Genomic DNA, 24,216 nt, shown 5'->3' with positions numbered 1-24,216 from the left:
ATCATAAAATAAAATACATGTGCAGTGAAACTCAATGGAAGCCTGGATGTCATTCACAGAAATACTTCAGTGCAACAGAATTTATGTAGCAGCTATTGGCAGTGCTTCTTTAGTACAGTTTTTATTGCTACTCTTCCACGTATCAGTTTAATGTATCTATTTGCAAACTCCTGTTTCTTTTCTGCCTGCTTAGCTGATCCATTTCTAATCTTGATGGTGTGGTGTGAAAGGGTTTAAGACCAAATGACAGTTGAGGCTACATTAACTTGGATACCAAATCCCTCTAATCACATGCGATTCTGCAACCTTCTTGTTTGGCAGGAGATGTGATGGACTCCAGAAGAACAGTCATGAGAGTTGGTGTTGTGGTTCCAACTCTGCTGTGTGTATTCCTGGGTTCTTTCTCTCTCACTCTGGATGCTGTCAGATACTGGACTAGGTAGTAGAGAATTTGATTCTTATTTGGCATGTTCAAGTTCACTCATGGCCGAATAATTGGCTGTTGTCCTTGCTGGTGCACACAGTCTGTCTGAAAGGTTCTAGGAGTATATGTTTCCTAGTGTTTCCATAAATGAACTAGAAAAATGTGGTATCTGAATCTGGAAGCAAAAGGTAATTTCCCCTGTTCTGAATAGAATTAAATGCTTTATTCCTGTGCCTCCTGGGCTGGGTGGGGGGAGGTGTAGAGGCATCAAAGCTTGAATACTAGAAGCTGGAGAAGACAAATTGGATTAATATGTGGATAGTTGGTGTCTGACCTTCTGGATTCTGCTGAAGTTGTTTATGTGAGTTCAGTATCCTTATGAGTTTATGTGAGTTCCTTTGCTTTCAGTGCTATCTGAGGCTGCAACAAAGGCTGAACAGAGAAAAAGAATGAAACCTTCTTTTGGCTGTGAAATTTCCATGATGATTGGTTAATCAAGAGTTGGAGTTTAGCCTGTATTTATGTTATGTAGATGTACACTGGGAACAGCTAAATGAGAGAGGAAAGAAGTCACCTGAGTGGCAAGTGGGTTTTGCCCTCATTATTTGTCTGTTGATGGTTTTTACTAGTCATGTAACACCTGCTTCCAAGTTGGTAAACTCCCTCTAAGAGGATGAGACTGTTCCAGGTACTGGGCAGCTGGGTACAGAATTCATTATGTCTGCTAGCCAGACAACTAAATCATGTAAGTTCCAGTTATGTTTATTGGTATTTTTAAGATAATTCCAATTTACAGGTAGGAATGCATACTGTAAAATGTCATAGCTAGTCTCTTTGTACATATGCCTTCACTGTCTTTGAATAGGGCTATTCTATGTTTGGTTGTTCTCTGATATTTGAAGTTTTTCTTTTATGTGGCTTTCATTCAATGACAAGGAGGTATTTAAAGGGAAAGAAATTGCTGAAAGTGCATCAAATCTCTGTATCCTCCCCTCCCAAAAGTGGATTAGGTTACTGTAACACTGCTTGTTCTTTCAGACACTTTTCATAAAATCCAGACATATTAAGCTTAAATTCTGTTTAAATTCCTACATTAGCTTATGTGATTCTCTTTTTTTATGTTCCTTGTCTTATTTCATAGAATCACAGGATGGTTTGTGTTGGAAAGGACATTAAAGATCATCAAGTTCCAACCTCTCTGCCACTGGCAGGGACACCTTCTGCTAGATCACATTGCTCAGAGCTTCTTCCAACCTGGCCTTGAATGCTTCCAGGGATGGGGCATTCACAACCTCTGTGGGCAACTTGTTCCAGTGCCTCACCACCTTCACAATCCAGAATTTCTTCCCCAAAATCTAATCTATACTCACTCTCACTTTGAAGCCTCTCCCCCTTGTCATTTCCCTACGTGCTCTTGTAAATAGTGTCTCTCCTTTCATCATAAAGCATTCTAAATTGGGATTGTATCAGCCTTAATCACTTCAATAGAGAATATAAATTATGGCAATTGAGAAGCCATAGAAGCATTATAGTGTTTCTTAAGTCCCACTGAATGAATTGTCTACACTGTAATATAAGAGAGCAGTTTTGCTGTTGTCTCAGAACAGTATTCAGTGTTTTGGATTCAAATGCTTAAGCACAAAATGAATGTTACACTTAACCTGAGGAGGTGGGTGTCTTATGTAATACACTGTTGTTTCCTTATTTTAGTTTATTGTGCTTAGTAAATAACTAAAGTTTGAATATGTTACAATTTTTTAAGGATCTGTCATATAATCTGTGACATTTTTTCTCTTACAAGGGTAGCTTGATCTTAATATGTCTCAAAACTGAACACTTAAATTATGTGACAAGTTTTGATTGTAATTTAAATCTCTGTCAGATTTTGTTTGTGTCTTGAGAGTGACTTAATGAATAAGGTTGATTGTTGGTTTGCGGGTTTTTTTTAGACATTATTTGATAATCAGATGAATGCTTCAAAAAAAGAAGACTCAGAAAGCATTAATAAAAATGACACTTCAAAGAAGATGTCTGTTGAGAGAGTTTATCAGAAAAAGACACAGCTTGAGCACATCCTCCTCCGTCCGGATACCTACATTGGGTCAGTTGAACCCTTAACTCAGGTAAGTGTGACTAAATTTAAAATCTAATATCTTTTGCTGTTTTAATGAGAAAATTACCATTCTGGTTAATAAATAGGCCCATCTAAATTATTAAAATTCTGAATTATAATGTTAAAAGCTGGGGTCATGTTTATGTATGCATGTGTATAAAGAGGACAAGAGAAGACTTTTTATAGCAGTGCTCAGTTCATCTGAAAAGATTCACTCAGCAAATACTGCGATCTAGTCAAAACAAACACACTTATGTGTGTAAACACACAGTTATGTGTGTATATGTCTGTGTCTACAAACATGCCTCTGTGCACACACATATATGTGCCTATTTGTAAGTAAGCATTTGTTCTAGGTCCAGCAATGCTTTGGTCTGCTTGTTTAGGTAGAGAACAGAGAATTTAAGCCTCCTGCTGGCACTTTCTTCAGCTGTTTTTGTGAAGTTGCAAATTGCTTTGAACTTCACTGTCTCTATACTGTTGGGAGTTCCCTGACAAGCAGAAAATAATGGATTTTCATTATGGAATTCTTTGTGGGTACAGTTGTAATTTTTGCCAAATTTTGTTTCTACTTTTGTCTTGTACAGCAGCACTAATGAGACTGTAAGAGTAAAGTTTCTGAGGAAAATAGATCTCAGAGAATCATAGACTGGCTTACCAAGGCAGTGAATATTTTTATTTTATTTTGTTTACATGTAGTTAATGTGGGTTTATGATGAAGATGTAGGAATGAATTGCAGAGAAGTTACCTTTGTTCCAGGCTTGTACAAGATCTTTGATGAAATTCTTGGTAAGTATTTTTAACATCGATATCTGCTTTAGCATTATGGAGTACCTGCTTTTCTGAGTGCTCTCCAAGTATATTAATTTATATCTAAATCACAGACTTGGAGCCCCACTAAACTATACTGCATAAAAATTTTAGTGCATTCTAGGACTATAGAGCAATTTAAACAGGGAAGAGTTTTCAGTTGAACTTGTAAGAAAATGTAAATATGTTACTGAATGTCCAAACTAGATCATTTTTTATGATCAATATTGTTACAAGGTTTTTAATCTGCAAAGTCTATTAGGGCTACAGTTTTAAGTAACATTTAGAAGAAGATTATTCCTCAGAAGGAATGCAATTTCTAAATTGTTTGATGTTCACTTAAATCATCAGTTCATGAATCATTAACATTTCCTCCTTCTGTACAGAATGATGGTGGTGATGGTGGTCTTTTGTGGGTCATTTTTAGACTTCAGACAGTTTTAAAATGACTAAGCATCATACTGCCATTAAAAAGCATGGTGACTGAAACACAAACAAGTGATTTTTAGAAAACTATGTCACAAGTCTGAGTTACTGTGACTTACTAGTTTGTGATATTCTCTTGGTGACAAGAACACATTGAAGACTAACCAGCAGTAGAGATGTGCATCTGAATACTGTGCTATCTGCTGAACTGATATTTTGAGCTAATACAGCAAAGCTTATCAGTTTTTATGAAGTTCTGTTTTAAGGATGGCAGGATTACCTCATAAACTAAATTATGGTTTATAGAAGTCAATGGAAATTTTGTCATGACCTTCATTAGTTTCACAATTTCCTCATCTCTAAAACTATGCTTTGTTGCATTGCTGTCTTTGAGGAAATAAAGACTGTATCTTTGCCAGGTGAAAAAGAATGCTTTTTAAATTCTTTTTTAACTGACTACTTAGTTTGACAAATATGGGAATGAAAATCTTTAATAATTTCTGTTTTGCATGCTGCCTTATAGTTGTAATTTTGGTGCTTTTCGTGTTAGGCAAACCACTTCCGTGTTGTCCCATTCAAAAGGAAGATCATTATTCTGTCATTATTGTAGTACTGTAAGGCTTGTTGCTTCTTTGTGTAGCACTGCTAAGTGCTCCACAGATTGTGGTTTGAGACCTAGGGGTCAGTGTAATAACATTATGAGAATGGGACATTGTGGCTATGCATGCTTTTGAATGAAACGCACTTAATGATTTTAGTAAAAGCACCTTGAAATATCTGATCTTATATTGAGATCCTTGTCATCTATTAAGATATTGCACTATGGTGTTTTAGGGTTTTATCTTCATCTGTTTCATGGGTGATGAGACAAATGCTGAAAATTACTGTAATGTGTTTTCATGGTTAGTGGCCAGAGTCACATTTCTGCTTCCAGTAGTTTATATACATGGGAGTGCAGTTTAATTAAATTCTGATTAAATCCTAATTCCTGGTTATCTTTATTTTGGTCCTATATTGTGTAGACTGATACTTATGAGTCTCACAGGCTCTTTAGAGATAACTTCTGCAGTCAAAACACAACTTAATGGATATGACTTTTTTGATGTTTTTCAGTGGCAAAACAATGTGTAAAGTGGTCTGATGATGCATATAATTTTCTAGGGTTTTTCAGATACATGCTATAATAAATAGCCAAACAAGAACAACAAGAGAAAAAATTAAGTGCTCAGTATGTTAAAAGCTGAGAACAGGCTCACAAAATACACTTCTGTATTTATTTCTGAGATAGTCTAATTGCTTGAAATAGCCAGTAATTGTAAGAAGGTTGAAAAATATATTGCAGATTCTTGGTCATATTTATAGCCTTCAGTACTAAGATACAGAATATACAAATAGCTACCAGATTAAGAAATACCTGGACTATTGTAACTTGTGGTGGCATACATATAAAACAGTTTTACAGACCAAGAAATGAATTATTGCTCCTATGAAGTGTTAATTTGTGCTACTTTATTTCATAGTAAATGCTGCTGACAATAAACAGAGGGACAAGAATATGACTTGTATTAAAATATCCATTGATCCGTAAGTAAAAGCATTTTTTCATTTGCTTTCCCTACCAGTACTACTGTAGTTTAGATTTGTACAAATAATTTTACTAATAAAATTGGATTTCTTTAAAACAAAATATCTTAAGATGAAGAGGTGAATTAAGTGGTTAACAGTAAGTGCTACAATTCTGAATTTATAATAATTTGCTTTCCTAAACCATTCATTAACATTTGATTGAATGAAACTTAAAACCAGAGTATTGTAAAATTCATGGTGAGATGAAAACTTGGCAGTCCATAACTGTAGCCAGCCAGGTTACTTATAAGTACCAACTCTGAGGTTTTCTAACACAATTTTGCAACTCTTGAACTTCTATGTTAACTCCTTTTGCATTATGATAGGATTGTTTAAAATAGTCAGCTGTATCACACTTAAACTTCATATTGCAAGCACATCATTTACCAGTGTTTTTTGAACCTGGATACTTAGAGATGATTTCTAATGAGAAGTACTGCATTTATATAGTCGCTGATTGGGTTCCTTTAGTAGTACCTTTTCAGTGATATTTAACTGAATAATAAATGTTTTAAACACCTAGTTTTCAGAGCTAACCTTTAGGATAAATATGCTGAAAAGTCATTTTTCTGCTTTCATCAGGAAGTGGGAAGGAAATGGTAATGGAAATCTGCATGACCCATTGTAATTTTGAACTCTCTAATACTGAAAAATGAAAGTTCTGTGCAAGAGCTAGAAATAGCAGTGATGCCAGATATTGATGGATTTTGTCACCAATATGTAAAATGAGTTACAATATTTAGTATAACTTGGAAATAACAATATTAAACTGATGATAATTTGGCTGTGTCTGGATGCACTTCAGTGAAATCTAAAAAGCTACATCTCTATCTTGAGTGTAATTCTATCACTAAACTTCAGGATCCTGTTCCACATAAGGTTCAGATAGTGAAAGCTCTTCAAACAGATTTTTGGTGGTTATTTTTATGATACGAAATATTGTTGTATATGGACAATGAAGCTCCTTCTTCCAAGGCATCTAATAAGCACAAATGAGTGGGGCTCTTTGTAATTACAATTGTTAGAGCTGTGAATAAATGTGGTAAGAATATGGTCTTATTTTTAGGTAGTTATTTAAACAGGTATGCGGAAGTCTGTTTTCAAGATTACATTAATTTGCTTAATGTCGTCACTCTTTTATAGGGAATCAAACATTATCAGCATATGGAATAATGGAAAGGGTATACCAGTTGTGGAACACAAAGTAGAAAAAGTATTTGTACCTGCCCTAATCTTTGGGCAGCTGTTAACATCCAGCAACTACGATGATGATGAGAAAAAAGTTACAGGCAAGACTATTTAACATGCTTTGTTTTATTCAGTTAAGCCATTGTGTGAGCCTTCAGGATGCTTTCTCTTCTTAATTTTTCTCTTTCTATTCTATCTCATAACAGATGATTACTTAGACACCATTACTGTAGCTCTTTATTAGAGTAAAAATACTTAAAGATCATATCTGACTTTTTCTTTTTTATACCAATATTTGCAGACAACTTTACTTTTACATCTTTAATGTCAGTACTCATTATTGCATAATAAACAACATACTTTTTGATTTTAATTGTATTTATGTAAGCATTTAAACATCTGTGCTCTTGCAATTAAGGGAAAAGTAAATCTAATAAGTTAGGACATGATTTTTTATTACAAATTTAAACTGACTGTAGTTTACTATGTGTTGTTTTTTCAGGTGGGCGCAATGGCTATGGTGCAAAACTTTGTAACATATTTAGTACAAAGTTTACAGTTGAAACTGCTTGCAAGGAATACAAACACAGCTTTAAGCAGGTACAGAAGTGTTCAAAACTTTTTTCCTTTGCTGTAGTTATAAATGTAAAATTTAGCACATGTATTTCAGGAATATTTAAAGACATTAATCATTTATTATTCAAATGGATGTATAGAGTTTGCAGGCTAGGTTAGCTCAGTCAGTAAAATTGGTATTTCAACATATTAGGCTTTTTGGGTTAAGTAATGCTTTCTTTGGAATGTTAAGTGAGTAAAAATGACAAGTTTTTTTAAAACTAAAATATATTCATGCATATGTGAAAAGAAATATATTTCATTGAAACATTTTGTAATTGCTGTTGTATAATTTGCCAAGAAAATCTTTCTACTTAGCTATGCAAACATGGAACCAGTTATCTTTGTAATTTTGTATAGTGTTGAGACAGATTTTTCAGTGTTTATGTCATGAATTTCTTTTGCCCTAACTGAACTTAAGTGCAAACCCCCCTTTTGAACTTATTGCTCATTGTTCACTTACAGGCCAGAGGTTGGATGTAATCAGATCTATTATATATCCCTTTGAGATGGCCCCCTTTCTAGAAGTTTTAAAAAAAAAAACTTTGTTAGAGTATTAAATACCAAAGTTCCTTGGCTTTGGAGTCCTTCCCAGTTGGTGGCTTCATTCTCTTCCTTTCTGGACAAATAAATAGTTTCTGGTCATGCTGTCTTGTTGCTACATAAATAACACATTTAAGCTGTTATGCCTGTCTCTTAAAAAATGTAATGTTTTCTGCTGACTACCAAAGGGCATATAATATTGATTTGAGTTTACTTTTTGAAAATTACATGCTTTATGACCTAAAGTGCTATATTTTCCAGTGTTTTCAAAATTTGTGAAAATTTAATACAACTGAACATGTGCTGTGAGCAGATGTTCTACATGATCACAGAAATGTGCCTGTGTTCTTAAGTAGGGAACAACACAAGACTCCTGTCTAGTCAAGTCTAAGCACCTTGGTTTTCTCAAGAGGTGTGCTTTGGGTCTCTGCACAGCCAAGGTGCTGTCTTGGAGACTACCAAGTCTCTGCACAGGAACTAATAAGCCTGTCTATAGAAGTGTGTATTTGACTGAAAGTATTGAACAGATGGGCAATAAGGAGCTGTAAGGCCATCTTACTTCCACCTGAGTTAGGAAGTTTTGTGGGATGCTCTATTTGCTTTAAAAGCATGTCCACCAATAGTACCTGCACGTTTACAAATCCCACAAAGGTGCTGTATCCTGTGCTTCTGCTTATCTTTGTATAGCAATTAATTTTGTGTAGTGTTTTACCAGAGGAAACTTCTAAAAGTGGTCTGTGAGCTTTTTGTTGTGTAACTGCAATCCTATGCAATCCTAGCATAGCTGGAAAAGAGAACAAAGGAGGAGGATAACATGTATGTAAACTAACATCTGAAATGCTTTGTTTCCAAAGACTTGGATGAATAACATGATGAAGACCTCTGAGCCCAAGATCAAGCACTTCGATGGTGATGACTACACATGCATTACATTTCAGCCAGATCTATCTAAATTTAAAATGGAAAAACTTGATAAGGATATTGTGGCCCTCATGACAAGACGAGCATATGACTTGGCTGGGTCGTGCAAAGGAGTCAAAGTCATGTTGAATGGGAAGAAATTACCTGTAAGAGCATAATTTGAAGTATCTTGAGTGTTCTGAGTATTTGATTCGAAGAGCAGTGATTGTTACCTGTTACTTGTAGGTGAATGGATTTCGCAGTTACGTAGATCTCTACGTTAAAGACAAGCTGGATGAAACTGGAGTCGCACTCAAAGTTATTCATGAAGTTGTGAATGAACGGTGGGACGTGTGCCTCACTCTGAGTGAGAAAGGGTTCCAGCAAATCAGCTTTGTAAATAGTATAGCTACCACAAAGGTAAGTGGTTAGATCAAATGGTAAAGAATGGAAATGATTAAATGTGTGCTGAGGTTATGCCCAGTCAGGTGTTTAATAAAAAATAAAACTGGCTTGCTACAAATAAATAGCTGAGAGAATCCTTTGCATGAGAGGAATGGGCAGAGCAGTTGGATGGAATCAAAATATATTCATAGCAGTGTTTCTACATATGCATTAGTTTTCAAAACACTAGTAATCATTATCAGTGATATCTTATGGGAGCATACATGGTATTGAAGAAAATTAATGGAACCGATTTATTCCTTTCTTCCTTTTTAACACATTGTAATAAGATAATTCTGAAAGTAAGGTTAAAAAATGTACAAACCTCTTTGAAACTACAGGTAGCAAGTTTTGGAGGACAACGATAGCTTTTGGTATTCTTGAAAAATGGCTATCCATTTATGCTGTTATGATGTATAAAATTGGCCTGAAGTGTTGAGATTTATTTTCTTTTATTTTGTGTCTGTATTAAGGGTATTATAAGTGTTCTTTGTACTTAGTAGCAAGTATAGTAGCAGTGAAATGATACTGTAGAGAAACCTTCAGTTACAATAAAGCATCGATGTGCTCAGCATACTGAAGTACATCTTTGTGCTTCTCAAATCGCTGGAGTGGTCAAGCAGCAAGACAATCATCTGAAAGCAACTGGCATAACACTCATTTGCACCAATTTGGCATGGACCAGGTTTAGTGATCTAGGATCAACCACAGTGAAAGAAAGTCTTTGTCATTTCTACTCTTCACAACTTGCACTTGCTGAATGATCTAATCAACTTGGTGGTTTTGTTTTTACATCTATTGAATTTAACAATCCAGGTCTAACAAGACTAGAGGTGAGACTGTTTTTAGGAAATCTTAACTATGAGCTTTCCAAAAGATGAGAATGATGAGCATTGGTCATCAGACCCTTAAAAACCTCTCCTTGCTCAGATCTCTTCTAAAAGAATCAGAAGAAAATTCTGATGGTAGCATGAGTGGTTCATAAGCACCAATGGTTAGACCCAGTCTAGGTCTCCAGTCTAGGGGTCTCCAGTCTAGGAGGTGCCCAGAAGTACCAGTGTTAGCCTTGGTGGCAGGTGATGTGTGGCCAGTGTTTTGGTGGGATACAATTGTTACTGCATACTTGTTTTCAGTGGTATTTGTTTCATTGTAGAATATTTACTCTCTGAGTGTGCATTTTAATTAAGTTCTTATCTGATACTTGTCAAAACTAGGGATGACAAATGTATCTCATAGTTGAAGGATAATGACTTAAGTTTAATTCAGGCAGACTTTTTATTCAGCATAAAGAGAAAAAAGCCATGACTTGAAAAACATGTACAACACTTTTATGAAGAAACTGCCTTGAAGAGAAACTTAATTATGCTTGATACCAGCTTAAGAAAATGTGTTTGAAAAAAATCAATACTTATTGACTTCTAAATCAAATGTATTTCATACACTTACTCAAAATTTTGATTTTTACTCTTTTGGATCAATTTTGACCCATCATGCAGTTACACATACATTGTTATCATATATTCTCTAGGAAAATTAATAGATAAAAGTACTGTGCATTCTTCAAAGGTAAGTGTTGTAATTTTTAGTTTTTCCCACTCTCCCAATCCATTTCTTATGTGTGTGACTGGATGTGGAATGTTCAGGTCCAATGAACCACCTCACAAGCAATTGATGTGCAACTACCCACTCATGAAACATAATGGCTAGAAACTAAGTGTCAACTGCCTGCCCCTTGTCTGCTGACAGGTGAGGAGCTCATTTCAGATGTGTTTTTGTTATTGACTGGTGTTTGCTGAAAGCTTTTCATTTCTGTTTCTGGATAAGTTTCACCCAGTCCTAACTTCCCTCCTGTCTTTTTTAAACTTTCTATAAATTCCAAAGAAGTTTTTTTTAGGATGTTGGGGTGAGGGTTTGTGAGGGGAATTTGGAAGGTCAGGCAGTATGCTGAAGTGCAGCTCCCTTGTTTGGTTCTTGTAAATTTGTTACCTTGGTCAGCTCCCCATTTATTCAAAATTTTGCCAGAGTAGACCTCCACAGAATTGGACTTTGGCATTTGAAAGAATGTTTGTGGCTATTACAGTTGTGCAAATAACCTTTAGGGAGACTTGTAAACTGATTTCTCATGGTTTTCTCAGTTTGGAATTTTGAGTATTAGCTGTGGTAGAACTTGTAGTAGAAACTTCAGTTATTAACATAGCAATCTAATGATATTTTTGATATGGTGGCACTGCTACCTCTAGTACTGCTAATCATTTTAGTACAAATACTCAGGTAATACAGTTGCAGTGTCAGAGAATAGACTTGGATGCAGGAACAATCCCAACCTGTTAAAATTTGCTGGAATTCAGAAGAAAATCAGGACTATTCCAGTTTTCAGATTTATTCTAATAAAATAAATATAATAGAAAACAAATGCAAAGGAAACTAATACTTTATTTGCATAGCTAATTAAATGAAAAATTCATATTTATAATTAGCTCCTGAATTTTTCTGCCATGTAAATCATCTATCTGTCCATAGAATTCAAATATGGCTTACTTCCAAATCAGTTGAGGCTGTTGGCTATTGATGATGATGATATGAATAGAATGTATACAGGAGGCAGCCAAACCTCCATTTTAAAGATTTTTAGTTGTTAGTGTTTCATTAGATGCCTTTGCATCCTGAAGTTTGCAATAATGGGGTTCAGTCGTTACCATCTGAAAAAAAAAATTGTACGGTTTTAGTGCTCTTTTCTCATAATACAGAAATCATAATAGTCATTGACAGCCCTCTAGATTTGGAGGGTATTTTTTCTTTCTGTGTCTTGTATGGAATTGCTGTGACGGCTGGGGCAGTTCTAGGCCCTTACGGTTCCATAGTGGGTACTTGTGCCACCTGCTGGTGAGATGGTTGAGGGGTTCCCAGCTCCGAGCTCTGAACATCCCTTTGCTCCCGGCTGCACACTTAGGAATGGACACGGGAATGGGGAACTGTTACAATAACTAATATTGCCTAGGTACAAGAATTACTGGTAAGTCGCTGCTTTTTTGGTATATCAGATGCTAGTTTTAGCAAAATATTTGAAGTGCTGAAATTGTTACTAAAAAAATGGCTAAAATTGTAAATAAAAATATATGCTGAGATATTCCCATAAGCATAAGTTTTCAGTAATATGATGGGCAAAAGTAATGCATTTCAAGATTGCCATCCAGATGTGGAATTTGATACATGTAATTCGATATTTTCCTGTAGTAGCTTTTCATTACAGTTTGGAAATGAATTTACTTTTCTTTAAAGTGTCAGAATATTGATATATTGACTTTCAATTTAACTTTCCCTCTGCTGAAATTCTGTTGCCCCTATATGAATAAGAGCAGTTGTGTTTTAATTTTGGTGGGTTTGGGGGGTTGGGTGTGGGTTTTTTTGTTTGTTTGCTGTTTAGGAAGAAATGCCATGAAAAAATACTTTGTATAGTGCTTCTAAATCACACCAGTGGTTTGTGTTGCTGTTTTAGTAGGTGACTCTAGGGACTGACAGAAACTGTAGATGGTTTCTTTGAAGTGCAAGTACTGGTTTTGATTATGACTAATAATATTTACCATCTTAACCATTTTGTTTTTATCCCCTCTTTTTTTTTTTTTTTGATCTCTACCTTCTGCATGAAGTTGAACCACAGCTGCTATCTCCTGTCTATTCCACCACTTTACATCTTCAGTCTTTTTAGATGCATGCTCTGCCTTAAATTGTAGAATCCTAACTTTTGGGTTTTGCTTGCTAGTTGTTTTCCTCTATTTGGCTGCTGTTTTTTTCTTGGTTTTGTTGTTTTCTGTTTCTTATATATCCTATACTTCCTTATACTCATGAAAAGCTTTCCTCCTCACTTCTTTTTATGACCAGCTTTAAGGAAGGATGATTTTTCTGTTTGTGACCTCATTATGAATATCTTGAAGGGCATATTTTCTTTGTTTCTCCTAATATAAATTGGTCTGGTCAGGAACCAGTATTTAGTCTGTATTTTTGTAAGGCTCTAATTGATCTAAAGCAAATGTGATCTGTGTAAAATATGGGTGTTGAGTTACATATGTGTTAAATCTATAGGATATTCCTCATTCCATTACAAGATAATAGGTTTTAGCCAAAGTATTATGAACTTCCTATCAATTTAACATTTTATTAATACTTTGCCTTTTTGTCTATAAATTCAAAGGGAGGCATTTGAATAACGAAAAAATGTAAACATCTTTGAGATATCCAGGAGTTTAGGACTATTCATGTTTTTGAGAGCTTTCCAAAGCCTGTTGTTCTACACATCAGTGAAGTTGTGTGAAGTTGATTTTTTTAATATTTAAACATATTTGTCACCAGTGGTTTAGGCCTTTTCAGTGGTCAATGTTTGAGAGAATTAAAGATTTTAGAAGACATGCATTCAAATACTACTTATTCTTTCTAATCTGGAATGTTTTAAGTCTTTACTAGTGGTTCTGATTCAGATTACTTACGCAATGTAGAATATACTCTGTATTTGTTAGATTTATTTCACACGTGTAAATCAGTAGTCATTGTTAGGAGGTAATAGAGCTATAACAGACTGTTTAGTTCTATTTTCCAGAAAGCGTATGTGAAATGCTTTTTATTTTCCAAGTAATTTAATCCCAAAATTGCTTGTCTCCTAACAGTATGTTTTGGGGGTCTTGGGAGGTCTTTTTAACTGGTTTAAAGTTTAAGGCCAAAGAGAATTGTAGCTTGGGAAGGTGATAGAAGCTTTAGAGCACCTTCTGAAGGTGTTCAAATGCTTCCTTATTTAGACTGAATTTAATCACTAGTAAAACTGCAATTTAAGCATTGGAAATAGTCTGTATTTCCATCATCCTGCTGTATTGCAAAGCTTGAGTTATATATAGCTAGTAAAGAATTAATGCTAATAGCATTTGTGCAAAGAGTTCTGAAACACAGCTCAGAAAAGGTGAGATCACTTTTGGGAAGGAATAGGCATGGATGCTGTATATCTGAGGGTAAGCTTCTGAACATCTTTTTTTAATGAACCTAATGGGAAAAATTTAATTTGAGGAAGGAGTGTGATGCTTTTAGACCAGGGTTATTTATGTGCTAGTTAAGAAGGCACGTAACAGCTGTGTGGTTTTGTAGGTACCATCCCATTAATACGGAGTAATTTTCAGATCTGCCATACTCCTAAGGTTTTGTATTCTGTTAAAGCTGTTAGCAGCTACATTTAAAGTCCATAACTGTACAGTGAATGAAAGGTCTCCTTCTGTTCTGTGTAACTTCTGTCATCCTCACTTGAATGAAAGCTGAATGACATGAAAGAGAAACTTCAAAACAAATTTTTCTTTCTTACGTTACAACTTAATGTGCACGCATTTCCAAATTTAAGTATGACTACAGGAACTTTGATAATACAGATAAAAGCTATTAGGAAATTAAATAGTTATTTTGTTGTTTTGTGTTTTTTTTTCCCTTCTCTCATTCAGGGTGGTAGGCATGTTGATTATGTGGTGGATCAGGTTGTGGGCAAACTGATAGAAGTGGTGAAAAAGAAGAATAAAGCTGGAGTTTCAGTCAAACCTTTTCAGGCAAGTTTCTTTATACAAAAATATTGGAAAAGATGAATGTGTGAATTTTGTTGACTAAATTGGTTTCTATGTTTTCAACAGGTGAAGAATCATATATGGGTTTTTGTTAATTGCTTGATTGAAAACCCATCATTTGATTCCCAGACAAAGGAAAACATGACATTGCAACCTAAAAGTTTTGGGTCCAAGTGCCAGCTATCTGAGAAATTTTTTAAAGCAGTAAGTAAAGCTTTTTTTTTAATTTCTGGGTTTTTTTTTCCTCCTTGTGAAACAGGAATTTACATACTGGATCCAAGTATATGCATGTTCTGTAGCAGAAGATTAATTTCAGTGCATTATGGTATTTTAATGATGTTTGCGTAGTATGAAAATGGGATGGAGGAACCTCTGGTGTTAATAATGGAAGCAATGACTGTGTTTTGACTGTTGCCCTTGATTTAAAAGCAAGCTTAACCTGATCAGCCATTTATTGGAGATTGATGAAATGAATTTGACTCTTAAAACCTAAACGTAGTCCTTGATCATTTTTTTTGTGTAAAACTATTTTTTTTAAGTTGAGAATCATTGTGTACCTTATTCTTTGGTATCAGTCCTATTCTGTTTCACTAAGGTAAAAAGAGCAGGAGGGGATATTACATATTTATTTGTTTTTCCAGTAATGATGGAAATGCAAAACTGTGGCTGTAGTGATAATTATTGTCAGGCAAAGAATTCAAAAATTTTTCTGTAGGCGGGCTAAGAATTGCTATTCTAAATGAACATACTAGTAGAAATCCATTGAGGAAGTTTTTCCTCTATTGCATCTTTATACAATGAAGCAAAAGCAGAATTCTGTTAGCCAGAACTCATTACACTATGTCCTATTTAATGCCAGGAGCATAAATGGAACTCCAGTAGTTAGGAGAATGGTGCAACTGCTAACACTCTTGGCATTAAAAGTCCACTCACTGAATAGCATTTTCTTCTAATTCTGTATTACAAGTGACATTCTTATAGAACTTAGAGGGGGGAAAACTCACGGCATAGTCTTACATGACAAAATCTGAAGAATTAATATATGCTGTATTTCAGTCACCAGGTCTGATTTATACTGTTTCTAATAGTCCCTGAATTGAACATTGATTTCCAGATGTGTTAAATGTGCAGCAGAATCTCAGCCATGAATGATCTGCTATGGTGGATAATGAAAAGCCAAAGCTCAGTATTTTGTTCCACCTGTATTTTGTTTTGATGTGAAACCAAGCCTAAAGCAGTTTTAGTTTAGCAAATATTCTATATTCTGTTTTTTCTGCAGATGTGTTTCTAAAAATAGTATCCATTTCTTGAGTGGTTGATATAAAACCTTTTTCTTAAATGGTTTCAGTTGTCTTTCAGCCATTTCCAGTCCTTTCCAAAGAAACTTTGAATCATCATAAATATCCCATAGTGTTACTTTTTGCAGTCAAAGTCCAAGAAGCAGGTACTTAGTACCTAAAACGTAGCACATCAACCACACAACTTCTAGACAACTTCTAACAAGACAACCTCTTGTAGATCTCAGACCTCTTTCGTCTTTCCACCAGTTATATGAGGAATGGAAAAGGAAGCTTTGTGTGTGTTGTGTTTTGGTTCTATGTGCATAAAATTCTAAAAAATAAAGTATGTGTTGATTCCTTTTCCTTTCATATGTTGCAGTTTTTAAAATGTAGAGAGCTTTGAGAAACAGTGTTAGAGCAGTGACTTAAAGTTGAGATGCCGGAATCTGGCATTGTGAAGCTTTATTTTTCTCATCCACAATTCTGATTTGTTGCTTGTAGGCCTCTAACTGTGGTATCATAGAGAGTATTTTGAATTGGGTCAAATTCAAGGCACAAACTCAGTTGAACAAGAAGTGTTCATCAGTGAAACACAGTAAAATCAAGGGCATTCCGAAACTGGATGATGCTAATGATGCTGGTAAGAGCACTTATTTTTAATTTCTCTTAATGTTTCATAAATTTTTCACAGACATGATAATTTTAAACTTGACTTGATTTCTCATCCTTATGTGTTTCTTAATACAATTCTTTCTAATTTTCTAAACTTTCTAGAGATAGAATTTAAAGCACGAAGGTGAATTTGAGGTCAGGAACACTGTCCTCTCTAGAGTAGATAATAGCACTGAGCAAAAGAGACAGTCTAGTTTGATATCGGAAGAGTGTGTATCTTTTAATTGTGGTTTCCTGCTAAATAGTGTTACCAATATTCAGTTCTGATGGTCATCTTGACCTGTCTAATATAAAACGATCAGAATCTTTATAGGGCCACAAGCTATAGGAAGTAGATCACATAGTGTGCACCTGAGGGAATGATTCGAGAGACTTTTTTCGTAAGACTTTAAATGCCATTAGGTTCCTCTCTGGGAATATGGGGCAAACTGGCAATCTCTGCTGGCTTACTTCTTCAGCACAGATATGGATCAGGATCAGCTGTTACTCTTTGTGCCAATAGCAATGGGAATTGTTCTTGAATTATTTGAGGGGCACATATGAATAAAGAGCTTGAAATGTTGCCAACCTTGAAATGTTGAAATGTTGTTGTTTAATATTAGTTGATTTTTAATACATTCTTACATTAAGCAAAGGTAATTGCAATGTACTAAGTGAGGGCCTGAATAGGTAAAGACACGTAAGATTGGTAAAGAGGCTTTTTTACTTTTGAGCTTCAGTATTCAAGCCAAAGATGACTTGATGAGATGATGAGATCTGTTTCATTTTCCTCCCTTTTCAATTCCTTGGTATTCATTTCTTAAATTTTGTTTTATTCAGTATTTTATTACTTTTCCAATTATTCAGAGATCATATTTTGTTTCAAAAGTTGTTAATCATGTCTCCTTTAACTAGTGTTTTGCTAGTGGAATTGGCATTCCTTAGTCAGATGTGAGTTCCTGGTATTTTCCTTGTGTAGAAGTTTGTGGGCTTGGAGAAATTACATGTTTTTATGTATATGAAGCCTATTGCTCCTAAATCATATAATGAATGATTTTGGACACACTTTCTTCATAGGACATTTCAGCTCTGCTTTGGAGACCAGCTTTCAAAGTCACTTCGTAGCAGTTTTGTGAGAAGGGAACCCTGAAACTTCCTGAACTAAGCAGGCATGTAGGGATTCATTTGGGTTCGATGCCTAAAGCTTTGCATGACTTGAATCCCTGCTACCCAAGTATTTCTCTGCTCCCTAGTTATTGTTCCATGGGGAGTGGGAACTCCACATCACCCAAGCAGGCTTACCCAGGTACTGGTTTATTGAAGATCTAGAACATACCATGTTTCTCATGTTAAAGGCATTGCACCTTCTGGTTAGACACACAGGAAGGCAGAGAAGCATTTGGTTTCTGAGGACAGTGTCTATTGTCATATTCAGGCTTTGCCTGACTTTCTCAAGTGTTATCTATACAGGCAGAGATGTTTTAAATTGGAGGATCACAAGTAATGGATTTAGTAAAAAGTTCTTCAGTAATTTCTTTTTGAAAACTAAAGGTACCATATGGATCATCTGTTTGCTCTTGAAAAGGAATTTTTCGTTCTTTTTGCACAATGAAAAACAATCAGGATCTCTGATTTCTTCTTTCTTAGGGAGGCAGGAGGTGATACAAAAGAGTGACTCCTTCAGTGTGGCTGAGAGTGTTGGCTGTGGTGGTTGATCTGCTGTTGAGAATTTGTCTCAATGAACTTCGATTGTTGACAGCACCTGACTGAAAGCTTGATGTTTCTTATCATAAAGGGAAAAAGGAAGTCCTGGTGTTATGGAAATTCTTTAATGAGTACAGAGACAATACTATCAATCTTTGCCTTTGGGATTCTAATAGAAAGGATTGTGGTAATAGGACAAGGAGTAATGGGTCCAAACTGAAAAAGGGGAAATTTACGTTACATATACAGAATAAATTCTTTACTGTGACACTGGAACAGGTTGCCCAGAGAGGCTGTGTATGCCCCATCCTTGGAAGTGTTCAGGGCCAGCTTGGGTGAAGCTCTGAGCAACCTAGCCTAATAGAAGGTCCAGCCCAAACCATTCTGTGATTCTATGACTGGAGATTTAAAAGTGTCAGGTGAATTAAGGACTGTATGTCCTCTTCTTGTGTGTGAGAGGCAGATCGCTACTTCTAAGTCCAAAAAATTGAGCTCTTCTATATGAATATTGCCTAAGAATGTGCACATAACTAAGTGTATTATGAAGAGCTACAAAGTTATAATCTTTAAAACGAGTGTCACACCTCCTTGTGAGCTGGAGGAAAGGTTTAAATGATACATGAAGATACAGTTTCAGGGAGATTTCTTCAAGGCATTCATACCTGTCTCACACAGAGTAACCTGTGTGTAGCCTGGGAGCAAAGTGCAGTAGGTTTTAGCTGATGTATTTGTGTTTCAGGACAAATAAATATATGAAATAATCTTGGGAATTACTTGCACATGCAGCCCAAACCAGATGTGGGGAGAGGGCTGGCTATGGTTTCTAATACCAGGTTCCAGTAGCTGTTGAACTGAAATAGTCCAGCACAGTAGGGATAGAATACTCTGGCCACAGACCCTTCTGACTTTAGTTATTCCTGTGGTTTTATATTTTATTTTCACTTCAAGAATGAATTTGTAGATGAGGTCCAGTATCCACAAGTTTCCTGGGTGCCCAGTACCACTGAATTTCTTAATCAATACCAGTTAAGAATAGGAGAGAGATGTATCTGTACAATGATGCACTTAGTGCAGATTTCTTCGCCCACTGTGAAGACTGAGTCCTATACCTGGTCATTCTTGCTTTTTTGCTATCTTGATGGGCTATACATTGTTCTGTGGCTTGTTGGAGGAGCAGGGGTAGGATAAAAGCAAAAATAAGGAATAGGAATATAGGGTTATAAGGGAGCGGATTGTTAAATATGATGAAGCATAAACGCATTTTTTGAACCTGACAGTTCATATAGTTTTTTCTTTGCATTCTTTAGAGCTGTGCTCAGGAAAATACCTGGCATATTCTATTTCCATGAAATTAATTGCTAATGATTGCATCCATTCCAGAAGAAAGTGCACCTGAATGACATTCAGATGTGTTTTCTGCCGTTCACTTAGGGAAAAATATTTGCTTTTGTATATTCTGAAACATCAGACTAGTATTTTTCTTGTATTTGGAGTCCACTTTGCTGATAGGTAGTTCCCGGCAGTGTGAATAGCTGTCTAATTTAGATTATATTAGGTCAGACATCTTGATTCAGAAAACCAAAGATGCTGAATGTAAGTTCTGTGTAATAGGAAGTATGGAGTGTTTTTTACCTACCAGCTAAAAGCAAATCACAGTACCTATTTTAAATTCCAGGATATTCAAAACTTATCTTATTAGCTATAGATGAGACTTAACCAGCTTGAAGTTTTTTGCAGTCTTTCCTACCTCTTAGCATGTATAAAACAGCAAAACTGCTTAATGAGCATTTGAACCCTTGCAAAAGGGTGGATTCCTTTTTTCAGCCTCTTTGTTACTTGGAACATCTATTCTACTACTGCAGTTGCAATAAGCAGAACATAAATGTCATACCAGTTCTGAGTACACTGGGCACAGAGACAGTGTGTCTTGTACAGTCAAAATTACACTGTTAGTAAAGATTTGTTTTTCTGTTCAAGAAATTTGTGTGGTATAAGTGCACATGTTCTCGTCTTTTGAGCTTTTCTATCAAGTTTTTCTTACAGTTGTCTAGCTTCAGCTGATGGACAATAAAAAAGGAAACCCACAAAATTGTGATTTAATACATTACTTTTTAAAATATGCTGTGAAGAAAGGGGAAATACAGAATGGGAAATAATTCCTATGTGTAACTCAGACATGCATAATGTATGTGTGTAAGAAATTTGCAGCTAGAAAAATGAAATGGTAAGGGTACAGAGGCAATCTGACTTCTTTTGTGAAGACATGTGGGGACAATTACATAAAATGTGCCGTCATTGCATTCCATTCTGTCTATTTAGCAACTTGTCCATAACACTCCATAGTGTACTGCTAGGGGTAAGTATACTCATACTCGTTGTGCAGTGTTAGTGGTTTGGAAAGCCATCCCTAGAAATAGAAATTCAGTGTATTTAAATGTAGAGAAGGAAGAATTCAATTGTATTTCTTTTAATTGAGTTACACTTTCTGGGTTATTTTGCTTTTTCTCAAATTCTTCCTGGCCTGCAGGTGGTAAACATTCCTTGGACTGCACGTTAATATTAACAGAAGGAGACTCGGCCAAATCTCTAGCTGTCTCTGGCTTAGGTGTTATTGGTAGAGACAGATACGGGGTATTCCCACTCAGGGGCAAAATTCTCAATGTTCGAGAAGCCTCTCACAAACAGGTACGTAGTTTTGTCCTCCTTTTAATGACAAATGGATGTCTTCTGTTTATTTTTGATATCTAGACTTACATCTTCATATTTGAATTTTCATTTTCTCATGAAAAATTTCAGGCTCATATTACATAAAGTACCAGCTACTTTAAAGCCTGGGGTAGACCTGGAAATGCTCAGTGTAGTAGTGTAGTACTGGCATGATAAAGTTTATTTCTTCACAAGTGGAAGAAAATTTTGCTATGATGCATTAACATGAATATTTAAAACCTCTGAAATTTTGTATTCTCTCATTACCATTGATTTCACTGACTCACAAGATGAGTGCAGCAGCATTACCCCATCACATTATTTTTGCTTCCCTCCATCATTTGTGTATAGTAAGAGATGTGTTGCATATGCCACAGAAACAGCAGAAAGAGAAGACAGCTCTGTGAGGTGACTCTGTTACACATGCAGTTTTCCCTGTGTTTTCCTGATTCAGAGTGTTGTGACCATAGAGTGTGGTCCAGCCTTGAGAATTTGCATGTACAGAAGAAATATTTACAAGAGCAAAGACTGCAAGGGACTGGGGATAAAAAGGTTATGAAGTTGAGTTTGGGTTCATTGAAATAGTAGCTGTAAAGCCCATATAAAAAAGACTGGGATCTTTCTAAACTTCTGCTTTACACGGACTGCAAAATTAACTTTTATACAGATTATGGAAAATGCAGAAATCAACAACATCATCAAAATAGTTGGACTACAATACAAGAAGAGCTATGAAGATCCAGAATCTCTGAAAAGCTTGAGATACGGAAAAATTATGATTATGACAGATCAGGTAAGTCTGAACTTCACATGTTTTAGTATACAGAGCATCTCAAAATGCGTTTTGCTGCAATTTCCTAGGTTACATTTTGGTGCATTAAAACCTATCTCAGCTATGAAAGTATGGATTCATTCAGCGATAATCCCTCATGTATGAGGTTGCTTTACAGGATTATTTGATCTGTGTGTTGTTTTGGTTACTCCAAATGAACAACTGAACTTTGCTGCACAAAACAGTAGAGAAGCCAAAGTAATAAAAGCTCACTTTTTATAACTCAAAAATATGTTGAAAGTAAGAAAAAAAGGGAACAGTAGATGAGGGGATATTGCTAGCAAAGTCATGCAGAGATAAGAATGCAGGCAATTATTTTTGGATAATCTCATGATTGAACTATCATGCATCTTGTCACCAGTGAGAACTGTGGGCCAGGCTTGGCCTTCTTCCACAAAAATTCAGCTCTGTGGTGTCTGGGAGAGCTGTATAGCTCTCAGTCAAAACATGCCACAGGCAGAGAAACTTTGAACTGCAATCATGCACTTGGCTTGGAAGAGCTTATTGTTAGCTCGGGATAGTACCATTCACAGGTGGTTATTTCATACCCAGGTCTGTTTTGGAATCCAAGTTAATACTGGATGCTTTTTGTCAACAGACATTGTTTTGGTGTATCCAGACCAGTGAGTGGGGTTTCTGGTGGTTTTGGGAATTTGACATTTTATAAGATTTCCTCATGTTTTCATGTTCTGATTCAGGATCAGGATGGATCTCACATAAAGGGCTTGTTGATCAATTTTATTCATCACAATTGGCCATCCCTGTTGAAACATGGTTTTCTTGAGGAATTCATCACCCCCATTGTGAAGGTACAGATTATATTATTGAGATTTTATGGATTACTTACAGTGCAAGAGAAAAGCTGACTTTGTTTTGTTTTATTTGTTTTGCCTTTTTTTTTTTTAAAGGCAAGCAAAAATAAGCAAGAACTTTCATTCTATAGTATCCCTGAATTTGATGAGTGGAAAAAACATATGGAGAATCATAAAGCATGGAAGATAAAATACTACAAAGGTTTGTTTAAAAACAAATAAGTGATATGGGTAAATAATTATAAATGGGTGCTATGAGTTTTATTTGTAGCTGTTTTTATTGTAGTATCCTCTGTAATGATTTTATAATATTCCCAGTACCATAAAACAGGTCAGATAATAAAACTTTTTATTGTTCAGGGTTGGGTACCAGCACTGCTAAAGAAGCAAAAGAATATTTTGCGGACATGGAAAGGCATCGGATCTTATTTCGATATGCTGGTCCTGAAGATGATGCGGCCATTACACTGGTAAGAACTTACAAAAGTGCTCCTGTAGATGATATGTTTTAGTTTCCATTGTCTTCTGAAAATGGCACATGAGAAAGACCAAGCAGAGTTGTTTTGGGATTTTTTTGAGTATCTGAGAAAACTACTTTTGAGAGAGAAAGAGTCTTTTGGAAAATAGTTTAAATTTTGAGTAAGCTTTATCCAAACTACAAAATCAGCTCTACCTTCTGCTTTTGGCTTTGATAACTTTGTGTGAGGCGGTTATCAAGAAACCTTACAGTCAGACTTGCTTTTAAAGACAAACCATGCAAAAAAGTACTCTGTGGAAGACAACAGAGCCCAAACAAATTATGTACTTAGATTTGTATTTTGTTTCTGAGAAAATAAGATCAGATAAATATTATTTATTCATTGAAGATACATCACCATGACATATTTGTGTTCATGCATGTGCTCTACATATTTGAATTTGAAATCTTGTAGTTGTGTGCAGGAAAGTACTTGTGTTTCAAAGAAACTTTGTGGAAGGACAAAGGATGAAGTGTCTGTAACAAAGCTGCTTTTTCAAGAAATATTTCAACTTTTATCTAATTTGCTATTTTAATTTTAGGTCACATTAAATAAAAAAAAGGGTAGGAGAGAAAAAGGAGAAAAATTGAAAATAGCTATCTTAGACAAAACAACTTTTCTTTATACTGTGGATGCATAAAATGTGTATTTTTAGGCACAAAATTCTGATCTCTGTTTCTGCAAATAGGCTTCCATACACAGGCTGATTGATACCTGAGGCCTTATAACCTGTTATGGCTAATCCTCACTATTGTCTAAAATGGTATCCTGTCAATTCAGGATGAAGCTGGTCATCTCTGTTACAGCTGTACAACTATGACTGGTACTGGAGCTGTTAACAGAAGCTTCACTTGTACTCCTACCCACATTTCTTCTGCTGATAGCTGTGATCCCAGCCCCAAGTTTACCTCTGGGCATAGGTGGTGTGAGATTATAGGCTCTGCCAGGCCTCATAATAGCTGAAATCTAGGAAAGCCTAAATTTGTCAACATTCTGAAGAACTCTTTTGCTAGCGAAGGAAGTATTAGAATAGCA

The 24,216-nt window shown here is 35.6% G+C and overlaps 1 protein-coding gene across 3 annotated transcripts in view; it reads left to right on the top strand.

The window, feature by feature from the left end:
• TOP2B (DNA topoisomerase II beta) overlaps window positions 1-24,216 on the top strand; it is a 63,534-nt gene that overhangs the window by 15,571 nt on the left and 23,747 nt on the right. For all 3 annotated transcript variants that reach the window (XM_071561112.1, XM_071561111.1, XM_071561110.1), the window contains exons 2-16: window positions 2,374-2,547; window positions 3,237-3,327; window positions 5,295-5,358; window positions 6,544-6,689; window positions 7,091-7,188; window positions 8,601-8,813; window positions 8,893-9,066; window positions 14,562-14,663; window positions 14,745-14,882; window positions 16,460-16,598; window positions 20,841-20,998; window positions 21,687-21,812; window positions 22,550-22,660; window positions 22,760-22,865; window positions 23,024-23,133. In XM_071561112.1, coding sequence (XP_071417213.1) covers window positions 2,374-2,547; window positions 3,237-3,327; window positions 5,295-5,358; window positions 6,544-6,689; window positions 7,091-7,188; window positions 8,601-8,813; window positions 8,893-9,066; window positions 14,562-14,663; window positions 14,745-14,882; window positions 16,460-16,598; window positions 20,841-20,998; window positions 21,687-21,812; window positions 22,550-22,660; window positions 22,760-22,865; window positions 23,024-23,133 — 1,950 coding nt within the window. The remainder of the gene's footprint in view (window positions 1-2,373; window positions 2,548-3,236; window positions 3,328-5,294; window positions 5,359-6,543; window positions 6,690-7,090; window positions 7,189-8,600; window positions 8,814-8,892; window positions 9,067-14,561; window positions 14,664-14,744; window positions 14,883-16,459; window positions 16,599-20,840; window positions 20,999-21,686; window positions 21,813-22,549; window positions 22,661-22,759; window positions 22,866-23,023; window positions 23,134-24,216) is intronic.

The sequence above is a fragment of the Pithys albifrons genome, chromosome 7 (genome assembly GCF_047495875.1).
Source record: "Pithys albifrons albifrons isolate INPA30051 chromosome 7, PitAlb_v1, whole genome shotgun sequence".
Taxonomy (NCBI): Eukaryota; Metazoa; Chordata; class Aves; order Passeriformes; family Thamnophilidae; genus Pithys; species Pithys albifrons.
This window is presented reverse-complemented; position numbering and strand designations above follow the sequence as displayed.